The 21483-nt window shown below is 44.6% G+C and overlaps 1 protein-coding gene across 1 annotated transcript in view; it reads left to right on the forward strand.

Annotated features, from left to right (window-relative positions):
• sh3pxd2b (SH3 and PX domains 2B) overlaps window positions 1-21483 on the forward strand; it is a 48566-nt gene that overhangs the window by 7785 nt on the left and 19298 nt on the right. The window contains exons 3-4 of the mRNA XM_061249013.1: window positions 8695-8770; window positions 17520-17596. Coding sequence (XP_061104997.1) covers window positions 8695-8770; window positions 17520-17596 — 153 coding nt within the window. The remainder of the gene's footprint in view (window positions 1-8694; window positions 8771-17519; window positions 17597-21483) is intronic.

A 21483-nucleotide genomic window follows, 5' to 3' on the forward strand; every position in this document is an offset into this window, starting at 1 on the left:
TCTTAGTATATAAAACAGAATTTGAGAAAACTAAACTAAATTCAAGTAATTTGCTTTTAGTCATTTTGCCATTACATTGTCATATAATACATTCTATAGCTTAAAAGTATTTATAATATTTATAGTTAAGCCTCATACATTAAGTATTAAGTATTAAGAGAAAACAAGACTGATGCGTTTCGGAGCATAGCACTGCTGGCCGTCTGTGAGCCAGCTCTTCCTGTGCTGTCATCGCTGTGTAGCCTATCGGGCCGAATCCAGAACATCCACACGTTTGCGCTTCCATAGCAACACGTCAACACTCCTTCCTGGTCTGGCTGAACGATGTCACACTGCCAGGAGGTGGGGCTTCCGTGTCACGAGCAGAGACCAAACCGCTGACCAATGAGAACGGGCTTCTCCTATCCCCCCTGGCAGAGTCATCTGTTCCCGGTGCAGAAGTGTTGCTTCCAGGTCGGAATGCCAGGGAAGTCTCGTAATTTCGCTAAGACGGAATGTCAGGAATATGAAAGTAGGGGTCTTGACTGTTGTGTAATTCCCGTGTTGTTCTCCTCTGACCCACATGGACTGCGGTGTTCCTCCCGGTGAAAGTATGCCAGAGCTGCAGTCTCTGTCCAGGACACTATGTCTCTGTGAGGAACGCTTTGTCTCCGCCTCTGGCTCCAGACCTCTCACTCTCTCTCTCTCTCTCTCTCTCTCTCTCTCAGCTCTCCTCTCTCTCTACATTACAGCCTTTTAGCAGATGCTCTTATCCTGTAGAGCGGTGGAGTTTTAAAATGACCTGCAAGACCTCAAAAAGCAGGAATCTGCTCCATCTTCCTATCACACGTCTCGCATGAACACACATCGCTTCAACTGACTGAGACAAACAGGAAAATGTTATTGGTGAAGCTGCACTCAATGTTTACCACTATGTAATTTTAGTGTTCAGATTGGCTGCAAAGTTCTGCCTTTCTGCCTGTCTGTGGTCATCTACGTATTCTTTAACCTGTTACAATTACGGACTTTAGAGCGACTGCCCAGCAGTCCAGTTTAGGGTCGACAGGGTCATTGCCCCCTCTGCCATCTCTCCTGCTGTTTCTTTCAGTTGTGGAGTGTCCTTTGTTCAGCCGGTCTAATTGAGACCAGCCCTGCCTCTGGCCACACACACACACACATGCACACACACACACACACAGGCACACACACATACACACGCACACACACACACACACACACACACACACACACACACACACACACAGGCACACACGCACACACAAACAGGCGCACAGACACACACACACAGGCACACACATACACACACACATACACACAGGCGCACACACACACACACACACACACACACACACACATACACACATACACACACACATACACACAGGCGCACACACACACACACACAGGCGCACACACACACACACACACATACACACAGGCGCACACACACACACACACACACACACAGGCACACACACAAACAGGTGCACACACACATACACACACACACACACACACAGGCGCACAGACACACACACACAGGCACACACACACACACATACACACACACATACACACAGGCGCACACACACACACACACACACACACACATACACACAGGCGCACACACACACACACACACACACAGGCGCACACACACACACACACACACATACACACACATACACAGATGCACACACACCACATGTTGATTAGCTATGAACTTACACTGAAGGATGGAAGACAACGAAAACGGTGACATCAAACAGAGTCTGTGCATTACACCCTATTTACGGGGTGGTTCTCTATTTGCATGGCCACAGAAAAGAATCCTAGCTGTTTTGCTAGTGTGGAGTAGTACAATCAGTGTATGTCTACTGACCACAGGTCCCTTCACAGAAACGCATTCATGAAAATGCCCTCTCTTATCCCTTTTCACTTTCCAAAGTTGGACTGGCCAGTCTTAATTGAGAGCCCGTTCCCACAGCCCTCTGAAACATGTCCAGCCAGCTGCTTCCAGAATGATAGCATCTGACCTGCCATAGCAACTGAAGGAGACGACTGCTGAACTTCTGTGTACAGAGTACAGAGTACAGAGTACAGAGTACAGAGTACAGAGTACAGAGTACAGAGTACAGAGTACAGAGTACAGAGTACAGAGTACAGGCTCCCAATCAACGAGAGGAACCACTTTTGCGATGGGGGAGTACCCTGCCAACTAAAAGTTTCCGTCCTGGGGCGGGGGGGGGGGGGGGGGGGGGGGGGTCATGCTTCACAGAACAGTCCTCAGTAACGGTTGGCACTGGCCGGTCCTTATTCTACCCAGACTGTAGGGCACGTCATCTCACTTCAGCAGCAAATGCCTTTTCCAGATGACCTCATTCAACAGGCCGACTGTACACTCTCAGAAATAAAGGCATGAAAAGTGCCTAAAACGGTACAAATGCTTGCCGCTTGGGTGGTACCCTCTAGCCAGCAATATACAATTACTGTGTCCCTTTTTTGCTTGGAAAACATACTCATCTGTACTTTCAGGGAAATTGAATCCCTGAAGGACAGAAATGTACCTCCGCCTTTTCTGAATAGTATTAGTATTAGTATTCATCAACACTCCTTGCTCCATATTAATGTAAATACACTTCACCATCTTATTTACTGTATTCTAACAAACATAGTTTGTCTCTCTCAGCTGTACTGGTATAAAGGAACGCCCAGCTCTGTGGGGTTTTTTCTTAAATTATACAGCTGCTGCATATTTTCCGCGTGCCGTAACTGCGGAACGGGACCCAGGATGTGGAGGAGGCATGGGCGCATGCGGGCCGCAGTCAGCCCCGCGCGCATGCGGCCGCGGACCCCGCCCTGGCTCGCTGCTGCACCGTGAAGCGCATCACACGCAGGATTTCTGCTCTGGAAACCATTAGACGCAACTCGTGCCATCGCTTAGGAAACGCTGAACTGCGGAAATCTGCGTCCGTAAATAAAAAATCCGCGCAGGCCTCAAATGTAGATGCGTGGGATTCTACCGGAGGGGATTCTGGGTAGGAATCGGATAAATATGGAAAAGTTGAAATAATTTTACTTCAGACGAGAGGTACTTAGTTTCTGTTATGAATCAGCAGGATGTTCGACTCAACTGTGTGACTGCCTATAGGCCTGTATTTTTTACTGTGATATTTTACAGTGTAATTGGCCAAGTTGGCAAAAAAGAAAAAACAACCACAACCCGACTGAAAATTTCCATTACAAGAATTTACTGGTTGTCAAATAATGTCAAACAAATGACTATTATTATTTCTATTTTTTTGAGAAACTGCATGTGATTTGTGCAGTCACTGTTAAAACTGCTGAACAGGAAAAGTTTTTCTTGAAAAGGTGGGTAAAAATTAGAGTTAAGCATTTGGCTCCTCCCCCCTGTGGTTCCTGCCAATCATCTTGATCTCTGGAGGTCTCCTGTGGTTTCCAGGCAACATCCAGAACCACAATGCCAGACATGAATAGTGAGGGGTTTTTTTTGTTTTGTTTTGGAGCAGATTTTTCTTCTCGCACACAGACACACACACACACACACACACACACACACACACCTTTGGAAAATAAAAATCTGCTCTCTAAAAAGCATGCGCTGAGTCAGCACTTTGAAGAAGCCTCGAACAAGTCCTCTCTTGTGCGGCTGTTGTTGCTGGATGGTGTGGTCTTGGGCCGGGAGAGTCCTCTTTCAGTGGAGCTGTTGTCCTTCAGTGGGCGTGACTAAGACCGCAAAGGAAAACAAACACATTACCGTGGAACGCTTCCTCTAAAACCCGGAGGGGGAAAAAAAGATTCCTCTGTGTCCTTCAGTTCAGCATAGCTTTCAAATAAAAACTAATCCTAAAAACTCTTTGGGCGTGATATGAGTGAGCATAAGATTGTGGAATGGTAAGGGGCGGGGGGGGTATGAGTGTAAATCTGATGAGTGAGAGAGCTGGCCCTGAGTGACCTTCTTTCTACGCACACCACACATTCTCCACCGTCTCTAATCCGTACAGAGGGCTGCAATGTTGCACCATTAACAGCCTATATCTCCCTGAGTCACCAGGGGCAGGAGAGGGGTGGTGGTGGTGGCTGAGGGGGGATTGAGGTGGGGCCGTGGAGGGGTTCTTCATCGCAGCTGAAGATAGCTGATGCTGACAAGCCTCCTCTCCCCCCTGGAAGTGATTAAGATAACGGCCCTCGGCAGCCCGTGGCTGGAACTCCATGTGATCCCGGCGTGCTCTGGGGTGGCGGGCGGGCGTGGCTGACGAGGACCGGCTCCTCCAGCGCGACCTCGCTGCCCCGTGTCTGCGAGGCTCTCGGGAGCGAGAGAGAGAGAGAAAGAAAGAAAGAAAGAAAGAAAGAAAGAGGAGGGCTTGCGGGAAGGCTTCAACGCGCTCGTTCAGGGCCCGGCCCCGCGCGGGGCAGGCCGTGGCGTGGGCGGCCGGGGAGGATGCAGCCCAGACGAAGAGTGACCTCAGGAAGAATCACCCCGTCCTCTGGCCCGGCTCCAAGCGCCAGAGCCGCCCCATTCATCATCCCCGGGACGTTTCGAGCATGACTGGCGCGTTCTGTCCGTCTTCGGACGGAGCTGCGGCGTGATTGGTCACAGCGGTATGCCCGTGCCATTATTCTTGGGCTGCCAGTTCTGAAAGGGTCGTGCTGTGTCTTTCCCGACTGCTTAAGGGTTCAGTGAGGGGACAGGAGGGGAAGTGACGTCATAACGACACACACGAGACTGGTAATCAGTCAAACCTTTGACTTTCATTTGTCTGGGATCTTCGTATAGACACTGGAGCTGGCTGTTGAAAGCAAGGCTTTGCCATCTGTTAAGATTGAATTGAAGATGATATTTCAAACCACAACAATAGAAGCTTGTAACATTATCAATGTCTTGGCTTTATTTATTTGATCTAGCTACCCTGGTCAATAAAAGTGTATATTTCTTTAAAAAATATGAACATTTCTCAAGAAGTTTTTTTTAATTTTGAAGAGCTCATAGGATTCCATTTGAGCTACATGAAGCAAAATATTCATAAAGAATTTGTGCTTAATGGAAATTATAGTGGATTGTTTACATGAGCTGTGGTCTCTTACTAGATACATGTCATACCAGACTTTGGGCTGTAGTCATTTCCCCATTCATCCATACAGATGTGCTGAGATGGAATAAATTACATTCTCATCATGAGTAAAGGCAATCTATTTTAAACCCTAGTTCCTCTTCAATTGATTACATCAGTTGAAATGGATATTATTTATTTTCCCATGTTATGAGGCTCATTTGTTTATGTCCCACTGTTATTTTGCTGCTATACGTTTTGTACAAAAATCGTATTCCACATCATAGAAGCTTGCTTAAACACAGCAGCCAACAGTGCCATGGAAAAAATCTGCAATCATTATTTGTCATTATGAATATTGAATACTTCTGCAAAGCTCATAAAGCTGCAAAGTTGTTCAGCACAAGGGGACTGTAATGAACAGAGCCATGAGTGTAAATGCTTATAAACCTACACTACATCAGAAAGATTAATGACCTTGGCAGTACATATTTCTGATACACTGCACACAGCTAGGGGATATGGGTTCTGTAGTTCAGCCTGCGCATTACATCACTTGTGTTGCTTCACAGGCATTTCTGATTCTTCCTTGTTGATTCCAGGCTTTTGATTTATGCTACATTTCTTTCCTTGTCCGCAATGCAAAAAAAAAAAGAAGAAGGTTGATCTATATTTAATGTCTCTTTTGTTTCTAAACATAAGCCATTTGTGTATTTATATATGACTGTAGAATTCCCAGGAAGAGGTAGCAGGGAAACCCTTTCAGCTAACACTGTTCATTTGTAGGAGTGCAGGACCTCACAAGTCAGCCGTTTAGTCTTTAATATTCCTGCGGAAGTGCTACACAAGCAAACCTGTTGATTCACCATTCACTGTGCATAGATTCTGGAGGATTGCAGTGGTTGCCTGTCCATGAAAACCTGTTTTATGACCATTTATTTTTGCAAGGCTAGTTTTTTGGTGTAGCTTAATCCTGCCAACATCAGTGAATTCATCATTACGCCCACTAATAATCGCTTGCCTAGTTTTGGAAAACCGACAAGAAAACTTTTGAGAGCAGAGCGGAGCTGATGATGATTCTGCAGGAGTTCTCCTGCAGGCCCTGACGTTGGATCCCAGCCTGTTGAAAATATTGATTATTACTCTCTGTAAATCATTATAAAGTTGGGAGTTATGTGTTGGAGCGCGAGACGGACATGGTAGCTAATGTAGAGGTCGAAACCCCACATGCTTTGAATGCCTGACACGTTGGCATCGCCTGGAAACGGACTAGCGGCACGAGTCCGGTAATAGACATTCCGTCTGTGGCCCTGGGTTAAGTTCAGATCTGGAGAAAGATTTGGAATGGGCGATGGAGAGAGATGATGACATTGTCAGCACTGAGATGGAGGAGTGCGCTGATGGATGAGGAAGAGCAAGGCTGATGATGTCTGCAGTGGGAGGCGGTGGGTTGGGTTCATGTCATGGAAAGTGAATCTGGCTGTGGCTGCTGAACAGTTAGATGTCTGATATGACCACTTCTGTTCCTTTTATATAACTTGGAATGGTTGTATAATATATAATATATGAATTCTACCCACATACACGCTCCTTGCTATAACTTCCCCTTCTTAGGCAGACTGAACACGGTGCATAAATGACACATCTCAGGCCTGTTGTGTGCTTTTTGTTTCTCTACAAAACTACAGGCTTCCTCAGCCATCCTCCTGTAAAATATGTCCGCAGTCCTTTCTGCTTATGAAACTACACAATAATGGTGAAGGCATTTCAGGTGTGGCTCGTGGAGAATACAGCTGTTAGTGTATGCAGCAGAGATGAACACGCATCTTATCTTTGTGCAAATCTCTCTTTGAACCACACCTAGAACGCTGGCTGTACTCTGTACTGTTAAAGGATAGCGGCCAATCTGGCCATTGTAGGCTAAAGTATTTTACTTACTAATGGTAATTAACTGATGTTTCGCCATGTTTCTTGCCATCATGGGAAGGATGCTTTTATATTTCAGACTTTGTATTGTTGTCTCTATCCCACTAAGGAGGACACTCATCGAGACTGTCTCTCAAAGTAGTTTGAGGAGGATCAAGAATCGCAAACTGAGTATGAATCCTGAACTGATGAATAGACCGTGAAAGAGAATAAAAAGTATGTTTGAAAGTCCATGAATGTTGAAAAAAAACCAGCTACTGAATCGCATAAAACTCAACAATTTTTGCAGGTCCTGTTTATAGAAATTGTGATTTATAATATCACAATTCTCCTTCACAACCTACATTTCTTTTTCTGTAAAAGCACAATTAAGCTGAGCTGTGCAACAAGTGAAAGGCAGTGTTATTTGACTGCCCAGCTTGGCTGTAGCAGAACTGCTATTACATTAGCCTGCCTGGAAGACATACCACTGTCTCTCTCTCTCCGTCTCCACTTCCATTATGTAGTACCTGCTTATGAGCCAGCCGGAGGGGGATGGGCTCCCCCCTAGAGTCTGGTTCCTCCTAGGGGTTTCTTCCTAGATTTCACCAGGGAGTTTTTCCTTGCCGCTGTTGCCCTAGGCTCGCTCTTGTAGGGAGTTAAACCCAAGTTTTCTGGCACTTTGTGATAATTGTTTGTGAAATGCTCTATACAAATACATGTTCTCTCATCTGAATCACGGGCTGCGACTGACTCAGGGCACAGACTGGACTGACTCTTACCTGGGGATGGACCATAATCCACAGTGATCAATGAGTCTGCTTCCCCCGTTGAGCAGTGATCTTGGGACAGTGCTGCCCTCATTATGTTCAGACAGTTTTTTACTTGTATGTCTGAAAGTCATTGACACAGATTACTGAGCATGTTGTATGGCCGAGCACATCTATTTTAATGTCTGAATTTCTGAGTGTCTGTGTATCCGTGTTTCTTTTGGTACTTTAGAGTGTAAAATCTGGAGAAATGTGCCTTTCGGGGAAGTTACGACAGCTGGCTGAACTATGTTGCTCCTTTAAAGCTTTCAACTTCAATGGCGAAAGCTGTTCTTTGCAGTTCGCTGTTTGAGTGCCTTAGGTTTCAGAGTTTTGATAGAAGCCAGGTGTGTTTTAGCTTGCGCAGATCCGTCAGCAGAACTACAGGCCCTGGAGAAAAAACAGGCCTTTCAGGCTGGCATTAACACCTCACTGGCCTAGGCTTAGGAAAATGGCCCCAGTGCACTGTGGGATAACTGGGAGGACTGTGGACTGGGCGTCAGGGAGCCTCTATGAACAGCCCGCAAACTTGAATGAATTAATGAATAGTACCTGCAATGCCCTTTTTTCTCTGTAGAATGATTGTATTTGGGACTTAGAACTTGGAATTGGAATCTTAATTGTAAAATGTAAATGGATTAAAAGGACATGTGCGCCTGTCTGTTTGTCTGTGGGGAAAAGGGGTTGTGAAAGGGTTCTTGTTTCCATCGAGGAACCTTTTTTTGGTTCTTTATGGAACCCTCTGTCATATGTGTGAAAGGTCCCAGTCAAAGAACCATTTTTCCCAACAAAGTAACTTTTTAACCATAGGGGTTCTAGTTCTATGGATTCGCATGGTTCCTATTGGAGCCGTGTGTGTGTGTACGTGAGTCACAAGTTTATTTTTTTTATTTGTTCCTTCTTTTCAGATGGAGCTTCTGGATAAGTTCCCGGTTGAAGGAGGACAAAAGGACCCTAAGCGTAGAATCATCCCCTTTCTGCCAGGTTGGTTTATGAAAGCCATTTCTGCCTGCTTGGCTTATTTCCCCCTTTCTGCCAGGTTGGTTTATGAAAGCCATTTCTGCCTGCTTGGCTTATTTCCCCCTTTCTGACGGGTTGGAACATGTCCTCTTCCTGCTCTGTGTCACAGTGACCCAGTGCTGAGTGGTTTGGAGAGGGGTGTGGAATGTGGGCTTGTTATCTCCATCCCAAAAATGAGCCTTCTTGCTGGGCTCTTGTCATGTTATAATCTCATAATTTCCACTGTTTCCCATTTCACCTTCCCTCCTAGAGAAAATATGATGGTGGTGTTTTTGTATGCTTTTTGAGATCAATTCCAATAAGTGGGTGCTTTGCATTTAGTTCTTTCCAGATGAGACTAAATGGACTGTTAGAATGAAAAGTGCTTTCTTAAAGTTATGACTGACAGCAAAAATATTGTGGCTGGAGAAAGGTCTCTCTCTCTCTCCCTCTGTCTCTTTGTCTCTCTGTCCCTCTCTCTCCTTTGATTCAACAGTGTCAGTCAGTTTTAGGCTTTGTCAATGAAAACCCCATTGTTTTCTTTCTTTCCTTTATTTCTTATTTCTTTCTTTTTTGTTTTATTTCTGTCTTTCGTTCTTCCTTTGTTTATTTTTAGTCTGTTTCATTCTTTCTTTCTCTCTTCCCTCCCTACTTCACTCAAATTTCTACTGCCCAGAGAGGACTGTAAACCACGCCCAGCATGGTTACCAAAGGGATTCTTCTTTTGTTAACAGCGCTTCACTGAATTCCACGGGCTCTTTCATTCCAGCCGTGGAGTGACCATGCCTGTGTTCATATGTGTGCACATGCCTGTGTTCATGTATGTCTTGGGCAGTCAGGGGCTTAATTCAACTCCTAGAAATCCTAGAAAAAAAATGTATATTCACTGAAGACCACATGCTCAGATTAAACTTATTCTAGAGTCAGTTGGGGGAAATCTGGTCAGTTAAACCCAAACCGAGAGAGAAGTGGCTTTCCAGTAAGGACCTGAGCTTTGCTCTCATATCCTCTTTCATTGCGTTGTTTCCTCCAGTTACTTTCAGCTCATCCTCAGCATTCTACATTTCGCCGGGCTGTGGCGGCCATCTTGAATCCACATTTCTCCAGCTCGAAGCATTGTCCTGGCATGGAGACTGTCAAGCTCCACTACACTAAAGAACAAAAAGAGTCTGAGCCTGAGTGGTGACTCTGGAGCAGTTATGGCCGGTCTTTTAACTCCGCTGGGGCCGTACAACCATGCAAAGCCAAATTGCGTCGCACTGAAGAGCCAAGCCAAATCTCCTTGTGCCGTTTCAAACAAGTTGTACACGTGGTTCCATAGGAAAGGATGGCTTCAGTTATTGGGTTAGTATGATAGGTTTGATAAAATTGTGAAATTAGTCCTGTTTAATGAAGTCTAGGCCAGGGTAACCTTGGAGATTAAAGTCTGGAATTGTCTGTTGTGTTTACTCGGTTTTCTGGAAGAAAGCGATCAATGGCATTAATATTTCAAGAGCGAATTGTAGGCAACATCCACTGACGAGAGAGTGTTTTCAGTGTCCTATAGTCTGTGGAAACATTGTGTGTTGTTAATTCTGGGTACTTTTCAAAGGACTTCTTTGCTGAATGCTCGATTGGCTCAAGTTTGTGAATCATTGATAGTTCCATGTTTTTCCTTTGGCCTTTACCTCAAATGCTTCTGAAGTATTTTTCGCTGTGTGTGTGTGTGTATATGTACATGTGTATTGTGTGTGTTTGTACAGTTTGTGGGCATGTGTGTCGGTGTGTGTTTGCTTGTGTGGGAGTGTATGTATTTTTCTGAGTGTGTGCATGTGTGTTTTAAGCAGTTTTCCCTCTGTAGTATGAGGTTTCTTTGTTTTAAACTTGTCCTATTTGTCTTGCTCTTAAATGGATTTTTCAGTCTGAAGTACTTACCTCCACTAATAAAGAGAAAATTGCTACATGCTGCATACATACCTGCACTTTCCACAACAGTTTAACAAGTGGCTATAAGTGTACGAGTCAGCAGCCAGTCAGCAGATAGGGCAGAAGACCCTGTAATTACACCAGGCTCCTCCGTTCTGCCTCTTCGTTCTGTTCTTTCCCCACATCTATTAGCTCTCTTTGTAAACAGATGAGCGAATTAAGCTATAGCAGATGTACCTTAATGAAAAACAGACTGTAGATGTTTGTTTGGATTTACTTCACCAGGTATATTACCTGCCTCTTGCAGTGCTCTCAGGCGGCGTTTTGAGATTGGCCATGTTGTACTGCACCGTTGCTTTGGATGATTTATATAAAGTGGAAATTTAGAAGTTTTTGTAAAAAGCTTAATCTGGTCATTTTTTAAACTTTGTTCAACTTGGTTCAGTTGTTTCTGAGAAACTTACCGGCATTCTTTCTTTAGCAGCACGCCGTAAACTCTTGACATTGCCCTAAAAGGCTTTTAAGAAGCACGTCTCGGTGACTTCATCTGCTGTGAAAAATGTGGAAGTGTGTCTGAGAACGCAGAATTAGCCGGTTTCCTGGACAGCAGAGGCTGACAGAGGTGGTGTTGAGAGACCCACCTCACTGCAGATAAACTGTGCTGTAGGTACGCAGGCCTGCTGTACGCTAGCCCTAGGGGTGGAACATTTCACCATTATCTCTAAACCCTGCATGGCTTTTCAACAAGGAGTGTTGTGGACCCCAAGGGGTCTTTGCAGGGGAATGTAGGTGGATCCTAGCCAGTTTTTATATGCAATGACTGTACGTATATGCTGTATATAAATATCTGAAATTATAAAACCTTCATTTAACTTATGATTGGCGCCCTCTGTCTGGCTGTCTGTCTGTCTATCTATCTGTCTGAAGGCTCTGGATCAGAGTTGAAATGCCCTGCTCTAAACCCTTACAAACGGACTTGTCTTTAGCTTGTTTTGGACCGGTCGTGGTTTCTGCCTTTTTACTGATAAAATCAGTACTGTAACTTAGTACTTTTGGCTCATTGGTTCACTGCTGATAAAATCAGTACTGTAACTTAGTACTGTTGGCTCATTGGTTCACTGCAGATAAAATTAGTACCGTAACTTATTTCTGTTAGCTCATTGGTTCACTGCAGATAAAATCACCACTGTAACTTAGTACTGATGGATCATTGGTTCACAGCAGATAAAATCAGTACTGTAACTTAGTACTGTTGGCTCATTGGTTCACTGCTGATAAAATCAGTACTGTAACTTAGTACTGTTGGCTCATTGGTTCACTGCTGATAAAAACAGTACTGTAACTTAGTACTGTTGGATCATTGGTTCACTGCTGATAAAATTAGTACTGTTGGCTCTGGTTCACTGTAGATAAAATCAGTACTGTAACTTAGTACTGTTGGCTCATTGGTTCACTGCTGATAAAAATCAGTTCTGTAACTTAGTACTGTTGGCTCATTGGTTCACTGCAGATAAAATCTGTACTGTAACTTAGTACTGTTGGCTCATTGGTTCACTGCAGATAAAATCACTACTGTAACTTAGTACTGTTGGCTCATCGGTTCACTGCTGATAAAATCAGTACCATAACTTAGTACTCTAGGCTCATTGGTTCACTGCTGATAAAATCAGTACTGTAACTTAGTACTGTTGGCTCATTGGTTCACTGCAGATAAAATCAGTACTGTAACTTAGTACTGTTGGATCATTGGTTCACTGCTGATAAAATTAGTACTGTTGGCTCATTCGTTCACTGTAGATAAAATCAGTACTGTAACTTAGTACTGTTGGCTCATTGGTTCACTGCTGATAAAATCAGTTCTGTAACTTAGTACTGTTGGCTCATTGGTTCACTGCAGATAAAATCTGTACTGTAACTTAGTACTGTTGGCTCATTGGTTCACTGCAGATAAAATATGTACTGTAACTTAGTACTGTTGGCTCATTGGTTCACTGCAGATAAAATCACTACTGTAACTTAGTACTGTTGGCTCATTGGTTCACTGCTGATAAAATCAGTACCATAACTTAGTACTCTAGGCTCATTGGTTCACTGCTGATAAAATCAGTACTGTAACTTAGTACTGTTGGCTCATTGGTTCACTGCAGATAAAATCAGTACTGTAACTTAGTACTGTTGGATCATTGGTTCACTGCTGATAAAATTAGTACTGTTGGCTCATTGGTTCACTGTAGATAAAATCAGTACTGTAACTTAGTACTGTTGGCTCATTGGTTCACTGCAGATAAAATTAGTACCGTAACTTATTTCTGTTAGCTCATTGGTTCACTGCAGATAAAATCACCACTGTAACTTAGTACTGATGGATCATTGGTTCACAGCAGATAAAATCAGTACTGTAACTTAGTACTGTTGGCTCATTGGTTCACTGCTGATAAAATCAGTACTGTAACTTAGTACTGTTGGCTCATTGGTTCACTGCTGATAAAAACAGTACTGTAACTTAGTACTGTTGGATCATTGGTTCACTGCTGATAAAATTAGTACTGTTGGCTCTGGTTCACTGTAGATAAAATCAGTACTGTAACTTAGTACTGTTGGCTCATTGGTTCACTGCTGATAAAAATCAGTTCTGTAACTTAGTACTGTTGGCTCATTGGTTCACTGCAGATAAAATCTGTACTGTAACTTAGTACTGTTGGCTCATTGGTTCACTGCAGATAAAATCACTACTGTAACTTAGTACTGTTGGCTCATCGGTTCACTGCTGATAAAATCAGTACCATAACTTAGTACTCTAGGCTCATTGGTTCACTGCTGATAAAATCAGTACTGTAACTTAGTACTGTTGGCTCATTGGTTCACTGCAGATAAAATCAGTACTGTAACTTAGTACTGTTGGATCATTGGTTCACTGCTGATAAAATTAGTACTGTTGGCTCATTCGTTCACTGTAGATAAAATCAGTACTGTAACTTAGTACTGTTGGCTCATTGGTTCACTGCTGATAAAATCAGTTCTGTAACTTAGTACTGTTGGCTCATTGGTTCACTGCAGATAAAATCTGTACTGTAACTTAGTACTGTTGGCTCATTGGTTCACTGCAGATAAAATATGTACTGTAACTTAGTACTGTTGGCTCATTGGTTCACTGCAGATAAAATCACTACTGTAACTTAGTACTGTTGGCTCATTGGTTCACTGCTGATAAAATTAGTACCATAACTTAGTACTCTAGGCTCATTGGTTCACTGCTGATAAAATCAGTACTGTAACTTAGTACTGTTGGCTCATTGGTTCACTGCAGATAAAATCAGTACTGTAACTTAGTACTGTTGGATCATTGGTTCACTGCTGATAAAATTAGTACTGTTGGCTCATTGGTTCACTGTAGATAAAATCAGTACTGTAACTTAGTACTGTTGGCTCATTGGTTCACTGCTGATAAAATCAGTTCTGTAACTTAGTACTGTTGGCTCATTGGTTCACTGCAGATAAAATCAGTACTGTAACTTAGTACTGTTGGCTCATTGGTTCACTGCAGATAAAATCAGTACCGTAACTTAGTACTGTTGGCTCATTGGTTCACTGCAGATAAAATCAGTACCGTAACTTAGTACTGTTGGCTCATTGGTTCACTGCAGATGAAATCAGTACTGTAGCTTAGTACTGTTGGCTCATTGGTTCACTGCAGATGAAATCAGTACCGTAACTTAGTACTGTTGGATCATTGGTTCACTGCAGATGAAATCAGTACTGTAACTTAGTACTGTTGGCTCATTGGTTCACTGCAGATAAAATCAGTACTGTAACTTAGTACTGTTGGCTCATTGGTTCACTGCAGATTGTGTTACTGAGTTGCCTGTACATGTGCAGTACTCTGGAAAACCCTGGTGGTCTACATGTTGTCATTTTGTAATTTTATTTCAGTTATTTTGTTTATATCATGTGAAAGAGCACAGTGTGTACTGAGCATTCCTTTTTACCTGAGAAAACCTGGAAAGTCAGAGCAGGAATAAATTGGTGGCATTCAAACATCATGGTCCTTTTTTTATTTATTTTTAATACACACTGTCAAAGGCCAAAATCCAGACATTTTGATTGTAGAATTTTAGGAAAGTGGTTTCTTCATTTTTCATAGGTATTCTGTTCATAAGGCCTGCTCGTATCCCCCACCATCCTAGGTCAAACCGGAGCTGGTTCTCTCCCTCCCTGACTGCTTTCCTGTTGGTGAAATCATAAGCCCTTTATTTATCCGCATGCCCCGCCGTCTGGATCAGTCTGAGGCGGATTGCCAGCATTCCCTTTGTTTACCATATACGAGCGGCCAACGTGTCGTTTTTCCATCTGACAGCTGTTGGGAATGGCAGCGGCAGCTAAGGTCTGTGGGACATTCTAAGGTGAATGTTCCGCGTGTGGGTATTTCGGTAATAGGGCAGGGGTATGCGGACCCCCTTTGGGAAACTCCCTGTTGGTTCACTCCTCCCCCCCTGAGTCAGCACTGGCGGTGTGGGTGGAAGGGGAGGACATTAAAAGCTCTTTGTAATGTGGGAAGGGACCCTCTCGCTCCGGAACATCTGGGACGATCGGTGTTTTTTCCCAGGAAGTTAAGTGCCTGTGGCCGGCAGGGGTGGGGGGTTGTGGGTATTCCGAGCAACAAGATCCTTCCCTGTGAAACGCTCGTGTTTCAGTCCGTCTGTCCGAGACACACAAACCAGTATCGTTCCCAACTGCACAAGTGCTTTGACGAGGGGATATCTTTTGAGACTGGGCTACTTTGCCTTGTTTTACTGCTGGGCTGGTGTGGTGTTGTACCCAGGTGAAGTTTCACTCGCGGCTCTCAATCCCTTGTAAGGACACACGCCCGGAATGCTGAAAGGAACTGCAGAATCAGCAATAACCCCTGAGTTTCCTGAATGTCATAAAAATGAAGAGCTTTAGGAAGCCGGTTTGTGTTCATTTTCATGTCACAGTTCCTGTGGCTCAGATGCTGAGTGGTCTGCCAGTTGAGCTTCACAGTCCCATTAAGAACTGTAATTCCCATTGTATAGAACCTTTCTTTAATAACTTTATTCTGGAGTAAAGTCCAGCTGTTCAGTGGCTAGGTTAGCTCTATTGTGCTATCAGTCAGCTTTAAGTTATGTCACGATGAATAAGCTTCACTCCTAGTTTCCTTTAGCCTTAACAATGGACAGTCATCTGAAATGCCTCTCAGTCAGCTGCATTAACTTTAATTTGGCTTTGTTTATTCTCCGGATGGAATCGATAATCATTAATGAGAGTGGAAGAAGGCCCTCAGTGGAAGATTTGGCCTACTGATATGTTTATGGATTGCCTACGTAAGCGGATTGTTTTTACACTCATCAGGGGAAAGCAACTGATTTTGGGTCCATTCTCAAACCAGAAGCCTGCCCCTACCCTAGTACCCTACCCTAGTGCTCCTAACCTAGTGAACTACCCTAGTACCCTACCCTAGTGCCCCTGACCAAGTGCACTAGCCTAGTACTCCTCACCAAGTGCACTACCCTAGTGCCATTACCCAAGTGCCTTACCCAAATACCCTAACCCAGATGGTTCATTTGATCGACGCTTTAAGAGAATGGTTTGTTAAAATGTAGAGTTGGCTTGTTTTCAACATAAGATAGATAATTCAGTTTCCAAAAGTAAAAGTCCTTTGCAGTATTTTGTTCCAGTATGTTGTCTGGATTTTCTATTTAGCACAATTCTTCATCCCGGAGGTAGAACTAATGAGTGAAATTATCTGTCCTGTTATCTAATTATGAACTTATGGGTGGAAGAAATACATAGCAGGACTTTCTGACCCCTGGACTTTCCACCACTGCTTTTCAAGAACTAACATTAACATACTGCATTAATGAGTGACAAACAATTAAAAAAACTGGGCTTGATTCAATATATCCTATTCAACCTCTTAATCACTGAAACTGTAGTGCCTGCCAGTATTTTTGATTCTTTCTGAAAATCCAACCACTATTGCAACAATTTTTCTCAACTGTAGCAAGAGATATTTTTGGGTTAATTTGTGGGGAGTTCCTGCTCCAAAATGTGTACCTCAGTGTCACGGTTGCTGCCGTTTTACATGTAGGAAGTACTCTCGAGTGGTTCAGTCAGTAGAAGATCTTCTCAACTGAAAGACTGAAGGAATAACCACAGTGGGTGGGCTAAAGGCATCCAGGGATTCTCAGGTTCAAATGCCAACTTCCATATGGTAGAGAGGCAGTATGAGGCATGGGAAAGATCTGTTTTTCCTCCATGGCACCCGATGAAGTGTGCGAACTGGAAGGCGGACATTTTGGCACACGAGTCCCCACCCCACCCCCAGCTGACCTTGACTTAGCGGCACAGCCGTTAGCGGGATGATGAAATCACCGCTCAGGAATTTATCTTCAGTCGGTCATGACCTCAGGGTGTCTCTTGTAATTGTTCAAACACCGCAGGCATGGGCATCTGCCAAATGGATATTAATGGACTGTTTACCTCATACACTTTTCCTCTTTGGGTGGCATGGGTGAGACTCTTAAGTGCATGCAGTATAAGCAGCTGTTGACTGAAAACTGTGTTGCTTGTGCTTGATTGAAACTGTCTCGAAAAGTCTCTGATTTGCCAATGGGGTAAGACAATTTCACTTGTCAAACAAAAAGTAACTTAAAACAAGCATAACATTTTCTGCTTAAGAGAAAGTCTCATCACAGGACTAAAACACTGATTAAGACAGTAACTTGTTAAAACGTTTTATTTGCCGTGCCAGAACATGGACGCTGGTTTGCCGTTGGCTGTGTTTAATGTTAAATTCCTGTCTCTGTTTCAGGGAAGATCCTGTTCAGGAGAAGTCACATCAGGGATGTGGCCATGAAACGCCTGAGGCCCATTAACGAGTACTGCAGGGTGAGTGTGGGAGCAGTCCGCTCCGATCCGCTTTCATCCGGTTCCGTCTGGTCCGGTCCGGTTCCGTCCAGTCAGGGCTGGATCCTAGGACCCCTCAACTCAACCGTTTTTTTCTGTTCTGAGCCTAGGGGGGTGGTGTAGGCCTGCGTTTTGGAGCACTTTTTTATTTTAATGATTTTAAGTTCATAAAGATGGCCAACTAATGAAGGCTACATATCGTTTATTTATTTATCTTTAAAAGAGAAACAGGCTGGCATGCATGATGGCATTTGATCTTAAATGGCAGTATCTGTGGAGCTAAACAACAGTGTGTAAGTTAGAGCAGAGCAATCCTGTTTCTGATTAAGGCAGTCTGGAATTCGGCTTGTGGTTTTTTTCTTTTTCTTTTTTTACGGCAAGCGAAACCATTTCCATCTGTTCTCAGAATCCTATCGGAGACTCTCTCGCCCTCTCTCACGAGACTACCGTCAGGAATCTGCATTTCTTTTGTGTTTGGGTCTCTTATCAGTCCCAGGTCCTGCAGAGATAGCTAGCTCCTGTCAGCACAACACAACCACTTTTAAAAGGGCTGCCTAAACCAAATAGCCCCATTTTATTTAGCTTTTTGGAATTCACCAGGTGGCCTGGAACATGTTCTTCCCCTCTGGTGAAGGAAAAAAAACCTCCACGATTTGGACATTTTGCTTGCTGGCAGTTTTGGTCTCAGCTGTTTTGTTTGTCTTGTTCTCTGGAGAGGGCCAGGAGTTCTCCGTGACGGGAGGGGCAGGCCTTGTGGCCAGTTGGCCCCGGGGAGACCGGCTGGGACACAGGAACTGGAGGGGCTGCCAAGACATTTTGGAAATGGAGCGAGCAAGTTCAGCGTCACCCACAGCCGAAAACCGCTCGCACAAACAAACGAAGAAACGGCTGAGGCCTTTGTCTTCTCAAACACAGGCTGGCTGTTTGCCGCTTACATGCGCCGGTCTTACAGAGGAACCATGAGCTGAAGCCCTGCTGAAAGTAGAGCTGACTTATGAAAGGAGAATGTTCATTTTCCAATAACTCTGCGGACTTAGGCCTCAAAAGGAGGATATGCTTTTAGTGATGGCTCTATTAGGTGCAGATGACTTCAGTCTGTTTCGACATCTCCAAGGTTTCTTTGTCACGGCTTGAAGTGTTTGTGCAACATCAGTGCCACAGTTCTGAATGGTGGCAAGTGTAAGGGGTGGGTTGTAACAGCTGGCTGCACTGCAGGTTATGGGAACTGCAAAATCCTCCCACCCCTCCCCCACCCAACCACCCAACCGCTAACATCTAACCCCACACCCAACATCAGCCGAATAACCCCCCCCCCCCCCCCAAGAGTGAATTCTGCTGATGGTCTGTCTTCCAATGGGCCTTGGTATTGCGTTTCACGCCTGCGATTCCCTTAAAAGAAAAAGCCCCCACAATCCCTCCTACGCCACATCCTGTTAATTCCACAGATGGGGAGGGTTTCCCTTTCTGGCTCTTTGAACCTTCAAAGTTGGGGGGACGGGGGGTGGGTAGGGTGGTGATCAAAGGAGGTTTGTACCCCAACACAGGGGCTGTGGAGGCTGGGCGTCACGCTGCCTCCTCAGGCCACTGGGGTGAAAAGGACATCTTTTACGCTCCGAGCCCCTCAAGTACTTGTGAATACGCTCTGTGCTGTTTTATTAAACCACCCAAAACCTGAGACAGAGCGAGATGGCCGCTGCTATGGTCCCTTCCCAACCCCCAGCCCCTATCTGCCCCTCCCTGCCCCCCTCTGCTCCTCCCCTCCCTCTCTGGGGCTGTTCGGGCGTGATCCTGGCGGAACAGAAACCAGGTCTATCTCGGGCAGCAAAACCACCAGCGTATCCTCTGCGAGGCCTCAAAGGAAAGGGCTTTCGGTCGACTTCTGTCTCTCCCACAGCTGCATAAAAGGAACGTATTTTCTCCAAAACTACAAGCTAAAATGATTTAATTTCACAAAGCCGGGCACCAGTTAAAGTAAGCCTCTGAAGAGTCTGGGTACGGGCTGATGTGATTATCAGTGGGCTGAGGCTCTGTGTCCTCCGGGCTGAATGAAGTGACTGTATTTGTATTCACGGTCCTATCCCAGCGTCCTCCAGCAGCTCACACAATTAGGTTAATGCTGCCAGCGGTGAAGAACCACGGCGGGGTCCATTTGCGCTAATGCGCCTCCGAGCCTGAGGAGCAATGCGCCTCCATGCCTGCGCGCTCCTCGGGGAATGCTAACGAGGAGGGAGGTCACGGGAACGATGACATAAATCAGGGGACGGCGCTTGTTGTCTGGACAACGTCGTCTTCTCCCGGCGTGGAGGCAGGGCCCGATCCAAGGGCGGCTCAGACATCAAAGCCCCTTATCTTCTGCCTGGCGGGGGTGTCTCTCCCACTGCCTGTTTAAATATTCACTTTTTTAACCAGCACGCACATAATGCTGCAAAAACGCGTGGTCTTAACAAGTGTTTTAGTCTTGTAATGAGACTTCAAATTTTTTTTTTCTCAAGTAGAAAGTATTCGTTTATTTTAAGTTATTGTTTGCTTGATAAGTGCAATTTTTTATCCCATTGAGAAATCCTGATATGAGTTGAACAGTCTCACCACATTGGCAATGTTTTTAGACTTTTTAACAAAAAAGTAATAGAAGTAAGGCTTTAAGTCTAAATGTATGACTAAAATACTCGCTGAGACTGGCTGATTCTTTGGTTTTTGCAGTGTAGGAGGCGGTGCAGGGAAAGTTCAGATATCAAACCCCTTATCTTCTGCCTTGGGTCTCTCTCTCATTGCCTGTTCTGCCACAATTTTTGTGTTATCAAAATAAATAAAGTGAAAATAAAAGTAAAAAAAGGTTTGTGATCCTGAGACATTTATTTATTTAGTATTTTCAACCAGCATGCACACAATAGTGCACTCTCCCACTGACAAAGAGCTTTTTTTAACTAGGTTTATGTTTTTGGTAACACGCATAATAGTGCGCGTGCACAAACAGGGAGCTGTTTTTAGATGTTATTATTTTGCTGCCCTGCCAAGCCGTGGCAGTCCTCCCACACTGTTAGCGTGAGTAGTTGGCAGGCATTGTAGCAGAAAGTCGACGGCCATGTTGGACAAGGGCACCTCGCCCTGCTGCCCTCCTTGCTTTATGCCTGTCAGATTCTGCAGCGTAACTCAGAGGGGGCGGAGCTCACGCCCTTACTGAAGGACAGTGTCTGAGCACTTATCCTTATTAAAGACGCCATATACAGTCCTGGTGATAAACAACCCAGAGGCATTAGCCCTGTGCGCTAACGAGCGCTAGCCGCATCCCATCCACACTGTAAAAAAAATAAAATAAAATAAAATAAATAAAAAAAGGCCTTTCCTAAGTGTTTCAGTCTTCTAATGAGACTTAAAATAAATCAGAATTCTCAAGTAGAAAAAATTAGCTTGTTTTAAGTTACTTTTTGCTTGACAGGTGACATTTTCTTACCCAATTGGCATATCTTGAAATGAGTCTCACCTCATTGTCAGTATTCTTTTTATATATATATATATAAGAAGAAAGATTTTAAGTGTAAATATAAGAATAAAGTCTTGTTGAGACGGACTTACTGCTTTGTGCAGTGTGGGAGCTTCTTGTTCTTTGGTTTGTGCAGTGCAGGAGCTCCTGTCCTGTTTGGAGAGCGTGTGACCTCTCACAGGGCAGCCGTGTCTACCACAGCCGATAAAGAGGAGCCCCAGCGGAGTCTGTCCTTTCATCTCCCGCGAAACCACCCCCGCCCAGCGGACACACGCGGCAGCCCCGCTCAGACGGCGGGGGACAGGGGGGGGGGGGGGGGGGGACGATGCTTTGGCATCAGGGAGGGAGCTCTGAGCGGCCGGAGCGCGGTGTTGGTCCCTCTCAGGCC

The sequence above is a fragment of the Conger conger genome, chromosome 7 (assembly GCF_963514075.1).
Source record: "Conger conger chromosome 7, fConCon1.1, whole genome shotgun sequence".
Classification (NCBI taxonomy): Eukaryota; Metazoa; Chordata; class Actinopteri; order Anguilliformes; family Congridae; genus Conger; species Conger conger.